Source organism: Pristiophorus japonicus, chromosome 2 (assembly GCF_044704955.1).
Source record: "Pristiophorus japonicus isolate sPriJap1 chromosome 2, sPriJap1.hap1, whole genome shotgun sequence".
In the NCBI taxonomy this organism is placed as follows: Eukaryota; Metazoa; Chordata; class Chondrichthyes; family Pristiophoridae; genus Pristiophorus; species Pristiophorus japonicus.
The window spans coordinates 68,099,145-68,115,354 of NC_091978.1; the positions used below are offsets into that span (position 1 = coordinate 68,099,145).

General features: G+C 43.6%; 1 protein-coding gene across 12 annotated transcripts in view; it reads left to right on the top strand.

Annotated features, from left to right (window-relative positions):
- nedd4l (NEDD4 like E3 ubiquitin protein ligase) overlaps positions 1-16,210 on the top strand; it is a 614,975-nt gene that overhangs the window by 531,455 nt on the left and 67,310 nt on the right. For 11 of the 12 annotated variants that reach the window (XR_011588609.1, XR_011588608.1, XM_070867774.1 and 8 more), the window contains 3 exons: positions 2,348-2,545; positions 5,670-5,747; positions 6,558-6,612. Coding sequence is in view for 10 of the 12 variants with exons in the window: in XM_070867774.1 (XP_070723875.1) it covers positions 2,348-2,545; positions 5,670-5,747; positions 6,558-6,612 (331 nt within the window). In the remaining 2 variants the exon portion in view is untranslated. The remainder of the gene's footprint in view (positions 1-2,347; positions 2,546-5,669; positions 5,748-6,557; positions 6,613-16,210) is intronic. The other variant, XM_070867765.1, reaches the window with a different exon arrangement.

The window sequence follows — 16,210 nt, forward strand, 5'->3', positions numbered from 1 at the left end:
AAGAAATAGGAGTATGAGTCGACCATCTGGCTCCTCGCGCCTACTCCGCCATTCAATAAGAGCATGGATTCAGCTCCAATTCCCTGCCCGCTCCCCATAACCCCTTATCCCCTTATCATTTAAGCAACTGTCTATCTCTGTCTTAAATTTATTCAATGCCCCAGCTTCCACAGCTCTGAGGCAGCGAATTCCACAGATTTACAACCCTCTTCTCATCTCTGTTTTAAGTGGGCGGCCCCTTTTTTCTAAGATCATGCCCTCTAGTCCTCGTCTCCCCATCAGTGGAAATATCCTCTCTGCATCCACCCTGTCAAGTCCCCTCATAAACTTATATGTTTCGATACGATCACCTCTCATTCTTTTGAATTCCAATGAGTAGAGACCCAAACTATTCAACCTTTCCTCATAAGTCAACCTCCTCATCCCTGAAATCAACCTGGTGAACCTTCTCTGAACTGCCTCCAAAGCAAGTATATCCTTTCGTAAATATGGAAACCAAAACAGCACGCAGTATTCCAGGTGTGGCCTCACCAATACCCTGTATAACTGTAGCAAGACTTCCCTGCTTTTATACTCCATCCCCTTTGCAACAAAGGCCAAGATTCCATTGGCCTTCCTGATCACTTGTTGTACCTGCATACTATCCTTTTGTGTTTCATGCACAAGTACCTCCAGGTCCCGCTGTACTGCAGCATTTTGTAACCTTTCTCCATTTAAATAATAACTTGCTTTTTGATTTTTTTTTCTGCCGAAGTGCATGAACTCACACTTTCCAACATTATACTCCATCTGCCAAAGTTTGGGGGTAATGCACCATTATTTGTTTGGGGGGAATGCACCATTATTTGTTTGGGGGGTGAGGTTCTGCATAAAAGTCTTATTTAAACATGCAAGGTGAATAATTACTGTAAATTACATTAAAATGGGAATTGTACAGCAATTTACCAGTGTAGCTAAAAAAACTTGACTTTTTTGTTGGAGTCTTTGCACCAGCTGCTTTTATCACAACCAGTGCTCAGACCTTCGGATTTGAAACCAGTCTGATTTTTTTTTTTTTGCTAGATTGTTAGCTAAAAGAAGTTGGTTTTGTAGTTATTCAGAGATGTGTTTTCATTCCCCTGAAAATACCTGAAGGGTATCAGAAATTCAAAGCAGCCATATTGAGAAATATGACAGCAAATACAGACCGAAGTATAGGAAGGTTATGAGTGATGGATGAAGTTTGTGGTTTTTAACAAAGTTCATGATTTTGACAAGTCACTGTTTGAGATTGACCTCACAAGAACACCTGTCAATATGGATTCTGTATTGTGTATAATTGAGCGTAGTCACTGGGCTGTCCTGTGACTTGAAACTCCTTTTCCAAATTGTGGGCTAACACTTGTATTGGTAGGTATGAGGAGGCTTTGGTGCTTTGGGTGTCAAATCACCTGTGGTATACTCCTGAAGATGTATGAGTGGATAAATGAATGAGGGAGAGAACAAGGTTACCCACCTTTGATTTTTGCATAGAATTTACAGAAACCAGCTCTTCGCCCCAACTGGTCTATGCTGGTGTTTATGCTCCCACATGAACTTGTTCCCACTCCACTTTGTCTAACCCGATCAGCATATCATCTATGATCTGCTCTTCACTGTCCACATACTTTACTCCCGCCTTTGCTGCTTATTTGTAACTGAATGCTTGAACCATAATTCTTAATTTTGACCAATTGCTTCATTTGCTTATTACACCTCATACATGGCAAAAATCCACATATAGATGGTCTATGCGCAGCACGTTTGTTCATTGTAGAAAGATCCCATACTTCACCTAAATTCGAAGTATAAAACTTCTGCAGCAAATACTTGCTCACTAATTTCCAGCAGGAAGATGCTTTGTCTATTGTTAAGCTATTTGCAGGATCCATTGTATATAAAGAATGAAAGCAACCAGTCCAAAGGTAGGTGATGCTTTCAGCTTAAATATGCAAAGACTTTGAACTTTCCTATTTGCACTCTTCCTTGGTTGAATTATTATTATATTGGTTGACTATAATTGGCTTGGTACAGTCTGGCTAAAGACATCGCAAAATTGAGTTACAGGTATCATATAGACTGTTGCATTCAGGGTATCCACAAAGTTAATAGCTTAACTGGACCTTTGCAAGTTAGGTTTTATCACATTTATTTGCACCAAATCAATGATAAAAGCAGTTGTCAAATGATTTATCTGAAGTGGGATATTAATTCCTGATATTTTATATAGGAGTTACATTAGTTTTTAAGAAAAATGGCAAAAATTATTTAAATTGAGTTGACCAAACCCCGGTTTAGTTTAGATATATGATTGTTTATATTTTTTCAGGGTGCTAAAGATCCCCCTCTGCGCAGAGCTGTAAAGGACACTTTCTCTACTCCTCAGTCTCCACAGCTTTCGCCTTATAATTCACCAAAGGCACAGCATAAGGTTGTGCAGAGTTTCCTACCTCCTGGCTGGGAAATGCGCATAGCTCCAAATGGCCGGCCTTTCTTCATCGATCACAATAGTAGAACAACAACATGGGTAAGTCCTAAACTCTACCCAAAAGTATTTTTCCTCTCCTCTCTGTTATAGTGCAACAGTTAATATACTTGCGTTACAGCATGGAGTTTGGGGTTTTGAGAGCCAAGAATGCTAACATTACTTGGATCTATTACAAGAGCCATGTGATGAAGTGGCTGTGCTAGTGGAGAGTGTCTCTTTGGAATTAGAATGTCAAAACGATTTGAATTGTTAGCTAGAAACTATACATTGAGCAGTAATCTGCAAAGTTTGGTAAATATTTAAAAAATGTTTGGTGCGGCTTGCTAACTTTAATCTCTGGACTGGTTCCTGTAAAAGTGTCTCTGCCATTGCAGAGAAAAACAAAGCATTCATTCTTATTAGAAACTAAAAATGGATCAGTTTTTAAAATATTCTTAAGCAGAGTTTGCATGAATACTACTAAACATTCTAATATTGTACTGACAGTGAGACTTGCTACAAAATCTCTCCTTTTGTCTTGCCATTCATAGGTGAGGTTGCTACCTCAACTTACAAAAACCTCATTATTTTCATAAAAGTTGAAGTGTAATTTCCTTCTGAATATTGGAACTCTTTTTTTTTTTAAAGATGCCGAACAGCTGTAACCACTAGCTTTATCACCTCAATATCCTCTTCACTGAACTGGGCAGCGAAGTTCCTGTTCTCAAATGTTAACTTTCTTATGAAAATTACTGCCTATTAAAATTAAATCTATTAAAACTGGAAATGATTATATTCTCTATCTTATGAAGATGTGGCTGCTGGAGCTTTATCTGGCTTCAGATTAGTGATAACTTGTTACTTGTGTGGTTTTATAAAATACTGTATACAATTTTTCAACATTATACTAATTATATTATGATTTCTGGACACTAGATTTATTTTGAAAATGTGTGTTGACACATTTCTGCACACGACAGTATCCTGATAGTGCTTACATTCAGGTGGAAACTCTGTGAATAAGAATGATAGATAGATGGGGAATGAAATTAACTCCCGAATCAAAGGAGCATTTGGACCAAGAAATTGTAGGTAAATAAGAGAAGCAAATACAACAGCAGATTCAGTTGTCATGGGTGACCTCAATTTACCAGCGATAGATTGGAAAGTAACACATAATACCAATGTTTTAAAAGGGACATAGGGATAGCCCATCAAACTCCAGGCCAGTTAAGGTCATGGCCATTGCGATTAAAGTATTAGAAGGCATTGTGAAAAATGGGATAATGAAACACCTAGATGCTGAGAGGGAATCGGTGTATATTTATGGGAGAGAATGTAACCAGTGGAGGTGAGAATGTAGGTGCACTCTGGGATCATGTCGAATAATTGTTACAGATAGCTAGAGAAGGAATTGCTTCCAGGACTAATTGGCAGAGCCTAAGATGGATAAGGCTGTGATAGCATGCACACTGGGCTGTTGAAGGAAGCAAGAAAGGAGATGGCAGGGGCTCTTGGTTGCAATTGTTCAATCCTCCTTAAATATGCTCATTCTTTCATGGAGCTGGAGGGTAGCCAATATAGCATCTCTGTTCATACAGGGAGAGCAAGATAAGTTATCTAACTGTAGACCAGTTCGTCCAACATCACTTGTGGGCAAACTCTTAGAATCCATGAATAGAGATAAAATTAGTAAACATTTAGAAATGTCTGGGTTGATCAAGAACAGCCAGCAGGGATTTGTTCAAGGCAAGTTGTATTTGACAAATTTTAGCATTTTTACAGACATGTCCAATTGAGTTGATAAAGGGAATGAAGTTGATACCATGTATATTGATGTATGCATTTGAAGCATTGCATAAAATAGACAACCAAACTGATACATAACTGAAAGTATCTGAGCTATGAGTAGAGATTGAAGAACCTGAGATTGTTTATTTTGTATATGTACAGGGAGGTGGATGGTGAATACGTGATGAGAAATATTAGTTTTTGGGACCACTCAGATGGACTGCATTTTTTCCAATCTTGTACTTCCTTATGTTCTTTGGAAATTGCCATCACTTTACCAAGCAATATATTAAAATACAGTATTTTCCAAACCTTTCACCTTCACCAACTGAAAGGACAAGGGCAGCAGGTGCATGGGAACACCATCACTTCCAAGTTCCCCTCCTAAGTCACACCATCCTAGCTTGGACATATATCACTGTTCCTTTATTATTACTGGGTCAAAATACTGGAGCTCCCTACCCAACAGCATTGTGGGAGCACCTTACCTGAACTTAAAGGTAAACATCACTTGCAGATGGTCTGCTTTATTTTCCATGTAAAGAAATGAAATCCCAGAGGCTTGTTCCTTTTTTTAAAAAATTCCTATTTTCTCTTGTCCTAGAGGTAGTGACGACTGTTGCATGGGTCAATGGGTGATCCAATTGGCTATTCCTCTTGTGTAAAACTGGATAGACAATCATTCGTATCACAGCTGAGCCTGCTTCTATCCTCACCTGATGTACATACATGTATTTTCCAGTATGGGTGGGTCAGGAGGAGAGAGATCACTGGATCATTATTGAAATTCTGCTAATTTGTTATCCCCCCCCTTCACTTCGGGCACTGAAATCAATCTGCCATTCATATTGGAATTGGCTAACTCAGCACAGACCCAGGGACCTTTTCAGTTTGCACAGCTCAGTCCAACAATAATCCAGGATTTTACCAAATGATCTATCAGGAAAGCACAAGACTTGTTTTTAATGTTTGAACATAGCCTGCAGTGTTTCTTTACTCTGTAGCCGGTTTCTCTTTCTGCTTTCCACAAAATGAGCTTTTGAGGCATTTTAGAATTGGTCTGCGAAACCAAGTGAACGAATTATATCATTGGCCAAAATAAGTTCTTGGTGATTGAGCCACAGTTTTTTGGAAGTGACTTTATTGTAAATTTTAACACGCATTATTAAAAGTCCAAAAGTGATGCAACTGTCAGTTGTCAATGTGCAGTAATATTTACAATTTTTCTACATAACTTTCTTTGCATCACATTTGGATGGCTTTATTTTTCCTTAGGAATGGTTTCTACAATTAGTACTGTCAGCATCATTTTCTCAGGGAGAAATTTACTTCCCCAGTTTTTTTTTCCATGAGACCATTACTACCGTAATTCTCAAAGAGTTGTATTTTACAGGAGGATCCACGGCTGAAATATCCAGTTCATTTAAGAGCAAAAGCATCTTTGGATCCAAATGATCTTGGACCTCTCCCTGTAAGTGGAACAAATTAGATATTTTTATAAAAACAACACATAGATAGCTAACTCATGATGGTTTCAATTCAATGTCCTGCTACTAAATTGCAATTCACACTTTCTTAATGCTAATCCAACATAAAAACCATAAGATGCAGACTTCGAGGCAGTTAAATGGCATAGTGTGTGTCAATGCAAAATAATTCTCCTTCACACCAATGCAAACTGTGCCCAGTATGAAGACAAGCTGAAGCACTTCTACTGTAATGTTGAGAGCCACGCCTCTACTAGTTTTAAAATCTAACTATTGGTCAGATACCAGTGAGTGCAGCTCTGTTATTCCAGAGCAGAGATCAGAGTGGGTGCCAGCAGTGTGAGAATACGGTCATACATGTGGGCATCTTTTTACAACAAACACCAGCTTGTAGCAAAGATGTGACCATACGTATGACGGTAAGCAATTTAGAAACAAGTCCAACACTCGCCTGTTTTTCAGTATCTGTCAGACTGTTTAATATTCCCCGACCATTATTTAAAGTGTTTTGTTTATTTTTCTCCCATGTTCTTGCAGCAACCCTTCATTGGAATTTGTTTATCTTTAATAAAGGCTTTACTTTCCACACCTTACCCCACCTCCTTCCCAATAAGTTGATTTGAGTGAGGAAGTGAGCATCAGTAGATGAGCAGAAACATCCAGGGACTTGTAGGGACCATTAAACCCAAAATATTTTCTCTCATCTTCTGCCTTTTTGAAGTGAAATGTGTGCTTTTTTCAGTATTCCATTATTTAGAAAAAATGTGTTTCTGTTTTCCTTCATTTTTAAACAGCCTGGCTGGGAGGAGAGAATCCATTTAGATGGAAGATCATTCTTCATCGATCACAGTGAGTGAGACTACATTTCTGAAAATGATAAATGTTCATGCTTTTACATTTTGACGGTGATATCTGGAGCAGGCGGCTACTTTTATTCTTTAGATGTAGCATAACATCATTCAGAGGCTGCTCTGTATTGCTCCAAGAGCCTGTAAAAATCATACATGCCAACCTGGATGATTCCAGGGATGAGGGAGTTGGCTTATGAGAAAAGGTTGAATAGGTTGGGCCTTTACTCATTGGAGTTCAAAAGAACAAGAGCCTGTAAAAATCATACATGCCAACCTGGATGATTCCAGGGATGAGGGAGTTGGCTTATGAGAAAAGGTTGAATAGGTTGGGCCTTTATTCATTGGAGTTCAAAAGAATGAGAGATGATCTTATCGAAACATATAAGATTATGAGGGGGCTTGACAAAGTGGATGCAGAGAGAATGTTTCCACTGATGAGGGAGACGAGAACTAGCATCTGAAACAAATTGTTTAAAAATTATTTATATGGTTGTCACCGTGACATCAAGGCAGTCTTCTTCTCCAACCTCAATTTCTCGAATTTGAAATTCTCAAACCTGCGTTCAAATTCCTCCATGGCCTTACCTTCCTTATCTCTGGAACCTCCTCCAGCCGTACGGGGATGGAGTATAAAAGCATGGAAGTCTTGCTATAGCTATACAAGGTTTTGGTGAGGCCACACCTGGAATACTGCGTGCAGTTTTGGTTTCCATATTTACGAAAGGATAGACTTGCTTTGGAGGCAGTTCAGAGAAGGTTTACTAGGTTGATTCCGGGGATGAGGGGGTTCACTTATGAGGAAAGGTTGAATAGGTTGGGCCTTTACTCATTGGAGTTCAGAAGAATGAGATGATCTTATCGAAATTTATAAGATTATGAGGGGGCTTGACAAGGTGGATGCAGAGGATGTTTCCACTGATGGGGAAACTAGAACTAGAGGGCATGATCTTAGAATAAGGGGCCGGCCATTTAAAACAGAGATGAAGAGAAACTTCTTCTCTCGGAGGGTTGTAAATCTGTGGAATTCGCTGCTTCAGAGAGCTGTGGAAGCCGGGAAATTGAATAAATTTGAGACAAAAATAGACAGTTTCTTAAACGATAAGGGGTTATGGGGAGCTAAGAAATAGCAGGACATCTAGATAGGAATAGTGCCATCAAGCAGACGCAACATGGATTCATGAAGGGGAAATCATGTTTAACTAATTTACTGGCATTCTTTGAGGATATAACGAGCATGGTGGATAGTGGTGTACCGATGGATGTGGTGTATTTAGATTTCCAAAAGGCATTCGATAAGGTGCCACACAAAAGATTACTGCAGAAGATAAAGGTACGCGGAGTCAGAGGAAATGTATTAGCATGGATAGAGAATTGGCTGGCTAACAGAAAGCAGAAAGTCGCGATAAATGGGTCCTTTTCAGGTTGGAAATCGGTGGTTAGTGATGTGCCACAGGGATCGGTGCTGGGACCACAACTGTTTACAATATACATAGATGACCTGGAAGAGGGAACAGAGTGTAGTGTAACAAAATGTGCAGATGACACAAAGATTAGTGGGAAAGCGGGTTGTGTAGAGGACACAGAGAGGCTGCAAAGAGATTTGGATAGGTTAAGCGAATGGGCTAAGGTTTACAATGGAATACAATGTCGGAAAATGTGAGGTCATCCACCTTGGGGGAAAAAAAAAACAGTAAAAGAGAATATTATTTGAATGGGGAGAAATTACAACATGCTGCGGTGCAGAGGGACCTGGGGGTCCTTGTGCATGAATCCCAAAAAGTTAGTTTGTAGGTGCAGCAGGTAATCAGGAAGGCGAATGGAATGTTGGCCTTCATTGCGAGAGGTTTGGAGTATAAAAGCAGGGAGGTCCTGCTGCAACTGTACAGGGTATTGGTGAGGCCGCACCTGGAGTACTGCGTGCAGTTTTGGTCACCTTACTTAAGGAAGGATATATTAGCCTTGGAGGGGGTACAGAGAAGATTCACTAGGCTGATTCCAGAGATGAGGGGGTTACCTTATGATGATAGATTGAGTAGACTGGGTCTTTACTCGTTGGAGTTCAGAAGGATGAGGGGTGATCTTATAGAAACATTTAAAATAATGAAAGGGATAGACAAGATAGAGGCAGAGAGATTGTTTCCACTGGTCGGGGAGACTAGAACTAGGAGGCACAGCCTCAAAATACAGGGGAGCCAATTTAAAACCGAGTTGAGAAGGAATTTCTTCTCCTAGAGGGTTGTGAATCTGTGGAATTCTCTGCCCAAGGAAGCAGTTGAAGCTAGCTCATTGAATGTATTCAAGTCACAGATAGATAGATTTTTAACCCATAAGGAAATTAAGGGTTTTGGGGAGCGGTCGGGTAAGTGGAGCTGAGTCCACGGCCATTTCAGCCTTGATCTTTTTGAATGGCGGAGCAGGCTCGAGGGGCTAGATGACCTACTCCTGTTCCTAATTATTATGTTCATATATACAACCCACCGTGAACACTGCCTTTCTTCATTTCTGGCCTCTTGTGCATCCCTAATTTCTGTCGTCCCACCGTTGACTGCTGTGCCTCAACTGTCTTAGCCCTAAACTCTGGAATTCCCTCCCTAAACCTCTGCACCTTTCTCCTCCTTTAAGAATCTCCTTAAAACCTACCTCTTTGACAGTGGTTTTGGTCACCAGTCCTAATATCTCCTTATGTGGCTCAGTATCTAATTAAATATTGTGTTCCTAATACAGATGAGGCTGCACACAGGGAGGTTAAAGTAACAGTGAGCTCATTCTTTAATAAGACACTCCAGAGTGAGGAACAGGCCTTCGGGGCCGGCTTATATCCAGTGCTCCCAAGGGATGCTGGGATCCCTTGGGACTTGAGGGGATGAGCTCCCTGGTGGCGGAACATGGGAGTGCATGCTTTACAGATACACAACATCACTCCCCACCCCCCAAAGTCAAAGTGAAAACTATTTACAAGGTGAGGCGGTCGGGAGCCTTTCTTTCCCTGGTGGACCGCCTCGGTACAAATGTCTGTTCTGGTGTGTTGGCTGTGCCGTCGCTGGGCTGGCATGTTGTTGGCCCTGCAGGGCTGCTGAGTGAGCCTGGCCTTGCTGGGCTGTTGGGCGTGATGTGTTCGATTTCCTGGTCCGGCCTGGTATCATTGATTCTTTGGGTGTGTGTTGTGGGCTTGAAAAAGATGGTGTCTGTTGTGGGTTGTTCAGGGCAGTCTGTGAACCGCAGCCTCGTTTGGTCCAGGTGCTTTCTGCAAATTTGTCCATTGTCTAGTTTGACTACAAACACCCTATTCCCTTCTTTAGCTATCACCGTGCCCGCGATCCACTTGGGACCGTGTCCATAGTTTAGCACATACACAGGGTCATTCAGATCCATTTCCCGTGACACAGTGGCGCGACCATCGTTTACATTTTGTTGCTGTCACCTGCTCTCTACCTGATCATGCAGATTGGGGTGAACCAGCGAGAGTCTGGTTTTAAGTGTCCTTTTCATGAGTAGCTCAGCCTGGGGCACCCCTGTGAGCGAGTGGGGTCTCGTGTGGTAGCTGAGCAGTACTCGGGACAGACGGGTTTGGAGTGAACTTTCTGTGACTCGTTTAAGGCTCTGTTTGATTGTTTGTACTGCCCGCTCTGCCTGCCCATTGGAGACTGGTTTAAACGAGGCCGAGGTGACATGTTTGATCCCATTGCGGGTCATAAATTCTTTAAATTCGGCACTGGTGAAACATGGCCCGTTGTCACTGACCAGTATGTCAGGCAGGCCATGGGTGGCAAACATGGCCCTCAGGCTTTCAATGGTGGCGGTGGCGGTGCTTCCCGACATTATTTCACATTCAATCCATTTTGAAATAGCATCCACCACCACCAGGAACATTTTACCGAGAAACGGGCCCGCATAGTCGACATGGATCCTCGACCATGGTCTGGAGGGCCAGGACCAGAAACATGGTGGTGCCTTTTTGGGCGCGTTGCTCAACTGAGCACATACGCTGCATTGCCGTACACAGGACTCTAAGTCAGAGTCGATACCGGGCCACCACACGTGGGATCTGGCTATTGCTTTCATCATTACTATACCCGGGTGCATGCTGTGGAGATCCGAGATAAACGTCTCCCTGCCCTTTTTTGGTAGCACTACGTGGTTACCCCACAACAGGCAGTGTGCCTGAATGGACAGCTCGGGTGCTTAACCCCGGTAGGAAGTTACCAAAATAGTTGAGGAGTCGCAGGAACGACCGCAGCTCCATGACGTTCTGTGGCCTGGGCGCATTCCTGACAGCCTCTGTCTTGGCGTCTGTGGGCCGAATGCCGTCCGCCGCGATCTTTCTCCCCAAAAACTCCACTTCTGTTGCCATGAAGACGTATTTCGACCTCTTCAGCCGCAGCCCTACGCGATCCAGTCGCTGGAGGACCTCCTCCAGGTTTTGTAGGTGCCCGGCGGTGTCCCGACCCGTGACCAATATGTCATCCTGAAAGACCACCGTGTGTGATACCGACTTGAGTAGGCTCTCCCTGTTTCTCTGGAAGATCGCTGCAGCCGACCGAATTCCAAACGGGCATCTGTTGTAGATGAACAGTCCCTTGTGCGTGTTGATGCAAGTGAGGCCCTTCGAAGACTCCTCCAGCTCCTGCGTTCATGTAGGCCGAAGTCGGGTCGAGCTTGGTGAACGTCTTTCCTCCTGCCAGCGTCGCAAATAGGTCGTCTGCCTTAGGCAGCGGGTATTGGTCCTGTAGTGAGAAACAATTAATAGTTACTTTATAATCGCTGCAAATCCTGACCGTGCCATCACTTTTGAGCACTGGAACAATCGGGCTGGCCCACTCGCTGAATTGCACTGGGGAGATGATGCCCTCGCGTTGCAGCCTGTCCAGCTCGATTTCCACTCTCTCCCTCATCATGTGATGAATAGGTCGTGCCTCTGGGACCAAGTGGATCCGCACCTTTGCCCCGGAAAAGTTTCCAATGCCTGGCTCAAAAAGGGAAGGAAATTTGTTCAGAACCTGGGTACATGAGGCCTCATCGACATGTGATAGCACTCGGATGTCATCCCAGTTCCAGCGGATTTTGCCCAGCCAGCTCTGTCCAAGCAGTGTGGGGCCATTGCCTGGCACAATCCAGAGTGGCAGTTCGTGCACCGTGCCCTCGTAGGTGACCTTGACCATGGCGCTGCCCAGGACAGTGATAAGCTCTTTGGTGTACATTCTCAGTTTCGTGTGGATAGGGCTCAGAGCTTGTCTGAATGCCTTGTTGCACCACAGTCTCTCAAACATCTTTTTACTCATGATGGATTGGCTAGCGCCAGTGTCCAGTTCCATGGCTACGGGTAAGCCATTCAATTTTACGTTTAGCATTATAGTTAGACATTTCGTCGAAAATGAGTGCACCCCGTGTACTTCAGCATCTGCCTCCTCTCTCTGAGGCTCGAAATTGGTTTGATCCGCCATGGACCGATGTTTCTCTGCCACGTGGTGGTTAGCAGGTTTTGCAGAGCTTGCAGCTCGTTGGAGGTGCCCCATTGTTCCACAGCTCTTGCAAACATACCCTTTGAAGCGGCATGAATAAGCTGAATGGAAGCCTCCACAACGCCAACAAGGTGTGAATTGCCTTGCATTCATCCTTTGTTGGGGACTCTGAGTCATCTGGATCAACTGAGGCCTGCTGGCAGTTTCAGACGCGTGGGTTCTGCCCTGTACATTTCTGCTCGCAAACACAGTTCCAGTTAATTTATGAACATTGCTTGCACTTGTGTGCTGAGAGATTTGTTTGGTGTTGTCACTGGTGGACATAAACGCCTGTGCTATCGCAATAGCATTACTGAGGTTTGGTGTCTCTACAGTCACAAGTTTTCGTAGGATGGTCTCGTGGCCAGTGCCCAGTACAAAAAAGTCTCTGAGCATTTGCTCCAGGTAGCCATCAAACTCACATTGTCCTGCAAGTCACCTTAGCTCGGCGATGTAGCTCGCCACTTCCTGACCTTCAGATCGCTGGCACGTGTAGAACCGATACCTCGCCATCAGCACGCTCTCCCTCGGGTCAAGATGCTCCCGAACCAGTGTACACAGCTCCTCATACGACTTATCTGTGGGTTTCACCAGAGCCAGAAGATCCTTCATGAGGCTGTAGGTCGGTGCCCCACAGACCGTGAGGAGGACCGCTCTCCTTTTTGCAGCGCTTCCTTCTCCGTCCAGCTCGTTGGCTACAAAGTACTGGTCTAGCCGTTCGACATAGGCTTCCCAGTCCTCACCCTCCGAGAACATCTCCACGATGCCCACAGTTTGCTGCATCTTTGCGTTGGATTCGTATTCTCGTCGCCAGTTATTGTGTTCCTAACACAGATGAGGCTGCACACAGGGAGGTTAAAGTAACAGTGACCTCAGTCTTTAATAAGACACACCAGAGTGAGGAACAGGCCTTCGGGGCCGGCTTATATACAGTGCTCCCAAGGAATGCTGGGATCACTTGGGACTTCAGGGGATGCACTCTCTGGTGGCGGAACATGGGAGTGCATGCTTTACAGATACACAACATTAAATAGGAACAGGAGTAAGCCATTTAGCCCCTCGATATTGTTTTGTCCAATATTGCTCCTGTGAACCACCTTTCAGTTGTTTTACTACGCTAAAGATACTATATAAATACAAGTTGTTGTTCTCAATACCCAGTTCATGCTCTTCTCCCTCTTGAGTATTAGCCTGGCTCAGTTGTGGCACTCTTGCCTCTGATGTTTGTAAGTTCTAGCCCCAATGCAAGACTTGACCACATAATCTAAACTGACGTTTCAGTGTGTTACTGAGGGAGTGCTATCTGTCAGATGAGACGTAAAATCCAAGGCCCTGTCGATCTGCTCCAGTGATTCGGATAATCCTTAAAGATCGTAAGATACTGTTGAAAGAAGAACAAGAGCTCTTATGGTGTCGTGGCCAACTTTCATCCCTCAACTGACATAATTTTTAAAAATCTGCTACTCATTCTTTCTGTTGCTGTTCATCAAACTTTGTTGTGTTTAAAATGGCTGCTAGATTTGCCTGCAAAACACCAGTGATTGCACTTCAAAGTAATTCATTGTATGTGAAGCACTTTGTGATGTTTCTGAGGCACTACAGTAATAGCATTTTATTTCTTTCATTTCCTTTTTTCCTTCTCCCTTTCCCCTTAGTTCACACTGGAATTCTTGTCCTCCTTTCTCACTTGTCTCTTTATTCATGCAGGCATTGTTTACACCTCTTGTTTGAAACTTGTCAACTTCTAACTTCTTCTCCCCTTTTGGGCTTGTACTCTTACTCCCTCAACACAATCACAACTCGCACTGGATTCCTGTTTCTTTCTGCCCCCCCCCCACCCCCCCCGAAGCTGACACTCTTCTCCCTCTCTCCTCACAGTTCAAGCTAACACTCATTCCCTTCCCCGTAGTTCAAGTTGTAATGTTCCTCACTCTACCCCAGTTCTTCTTGCCCTCTACCTCCGTGTCTCTCATGTTCCTCAATTCAAGTTGGCAACTTTATTCGCGTTCTCTCTTTTCCTTCCTCTCATTTCACACTGCCATTCTTCTACTCGAAGTTTATGCTGGCACTCTTTCTACCTTCCCCCACAGCTCCGTTCTTGGCTCCTACCTCCTCCTCCTGCTGCCGTCTCAGCCGTTCAACGCAGCTTCACACTATGGACCAGAGTTCCTGATCTGGTGAGAATTGCAGCTCACAGCATTTGGGAATATTCAACCCCTTGGAGCAGTGACAGGAGGTAAAAGCCAGGACTGGTGCTGAGGCAGCACTGATTTTCATCTCCAAACACAGACAAAGTGGATACTGCCCCGCAAATGTTGAGTAAGCATCCAGTTCATTCTGACACTCCTTTTCCCCAACACTTGATGTCACGGTTCTCTTTGTCTTCCCTCAATTTGGGCTGTGTCTCTCCCTTCCTTCCTCCCCTTCCCAGCCCCCTAATCTGGTACTCATTTTTCTCCACCTATTATCCCCAGTTCATGCTGACATTTGCCTCTCTCTCTCTCTCTCTCTCTCTCTCTCTCTCTCTCTCTCTCTCTCTCTCTCTCTCTCTCTCTCTCTCTCTCTCTCTCTCTCTTCCTTCCCCCCACCACCCCCGGCAGACTGTACTCATGAGAATTGCCACCCACAGAATGCAGAAATATTCAATCCTCTGACACAGCAGTGAGTATATGCCAGGTGTTGCGGGTGAAAGCTAAAGTGACACTGAAATGAGAGCACTTGGTTTATATGAAGACATTTTTTTTAAATATCTGTCCTCTGTTGTCTTCCGTTGTGACTACTTAGAGGAAATAGAGAGTAACAAGCTCTCCACAAACACAGTTAACCAAAGTGATCACTGTAAATGAGATGGAAGTCCTCGACAGGCTAAAAAGACTCAAATCAATCAAGGTTATAGGGTATTTATCCCAGAAGGCTAAAGAGATTCGGTAGGGCATTTGTGAGGCACTGATAGCCATTATGAAGGAGCCATTTAACACTGGTGAGGCAACAGTACAACAGGCAAATGCGGTGTCGCTTTTTAAAAGGGGCCTAAAACAGACACAAGACAGCTACAGACCCATCCGTTTCACCTTCATTCAGTGTAAAATCATCAAGATTATCACGAGTGAAGTTGAGCATCTATATAATAATGACCGGTTAAGAGTAGCCAACATGGATTGAGAAGGGCAAGATCATGTCTGACCAATTTTCTAGGCAACTTTGAGAAATTAACATCCTAAGTGGCATGTGGAAGCCTTAGGATGCAGTGTACACAGACTTTGAAAATGCTTATGACAGTCCATCTGCCAAACTCAAAGCTGTCAGGATTCAGGGTAAAACCTAGGAATGGAGGAATGGGTAAGAGACTGCCTGTAGGGTAGACAGAAATGAGTTATTAGTGGAGTTGTATCAGGATGTGGTGCCTCAGGGCTTGATCGTGTGACCATTTCTGTTTCTCATTTACATAACTCATCATCATAGGCAGTCCCTCGGAATAGAGGAAGACTTGCTTCCACTCTTAGGTGGTTGAACAGCCTAATACGAGAACCACAGTCCCTGTCACAGGTGGGACAGTTAGTCATTGAGGGAAAGGGTGGGTGGGACAGGTTTGCCGCACGCTCTTTCCGCAGCCTGCGCTTAATTTCTGCATGCTCTCGGCGATGAAACTTGAGGTGCTCAGCGCCCTCCCGGATGCACTTCCTCAACTGAGGGCGGTCTTTGGCCAGGGACTGCCAGGCCTTACATAAATAACCTTCCATAAATAAACAACCTTATATAAATAACCAGGACTCTGAAACATCAATGCAAGATGGTCAAATTTACCAATGATACCAAACTGCAAACAGCAATGGAATTGGAGGAAGCTGCTCAGAAATTAGAGCAAGTTAGGCAGAGTATTTATGTGGGCAGATCAATGGCAGACAAAAATCAATGAAGACGGGCGCATAAGATAGAAAAATAAGCAGCATCATCCCATGAATGATGTTGAAGTAGCTAAGAATTAAGTCGAAAGAGACCGAGGAATCATGGACTCAGTGCTAAACATATTGAATCAACCAATGATGAGCAGCAATCAAAGCTGAACAATATAGCCAAAATAGTTGAATACAAGTCAGA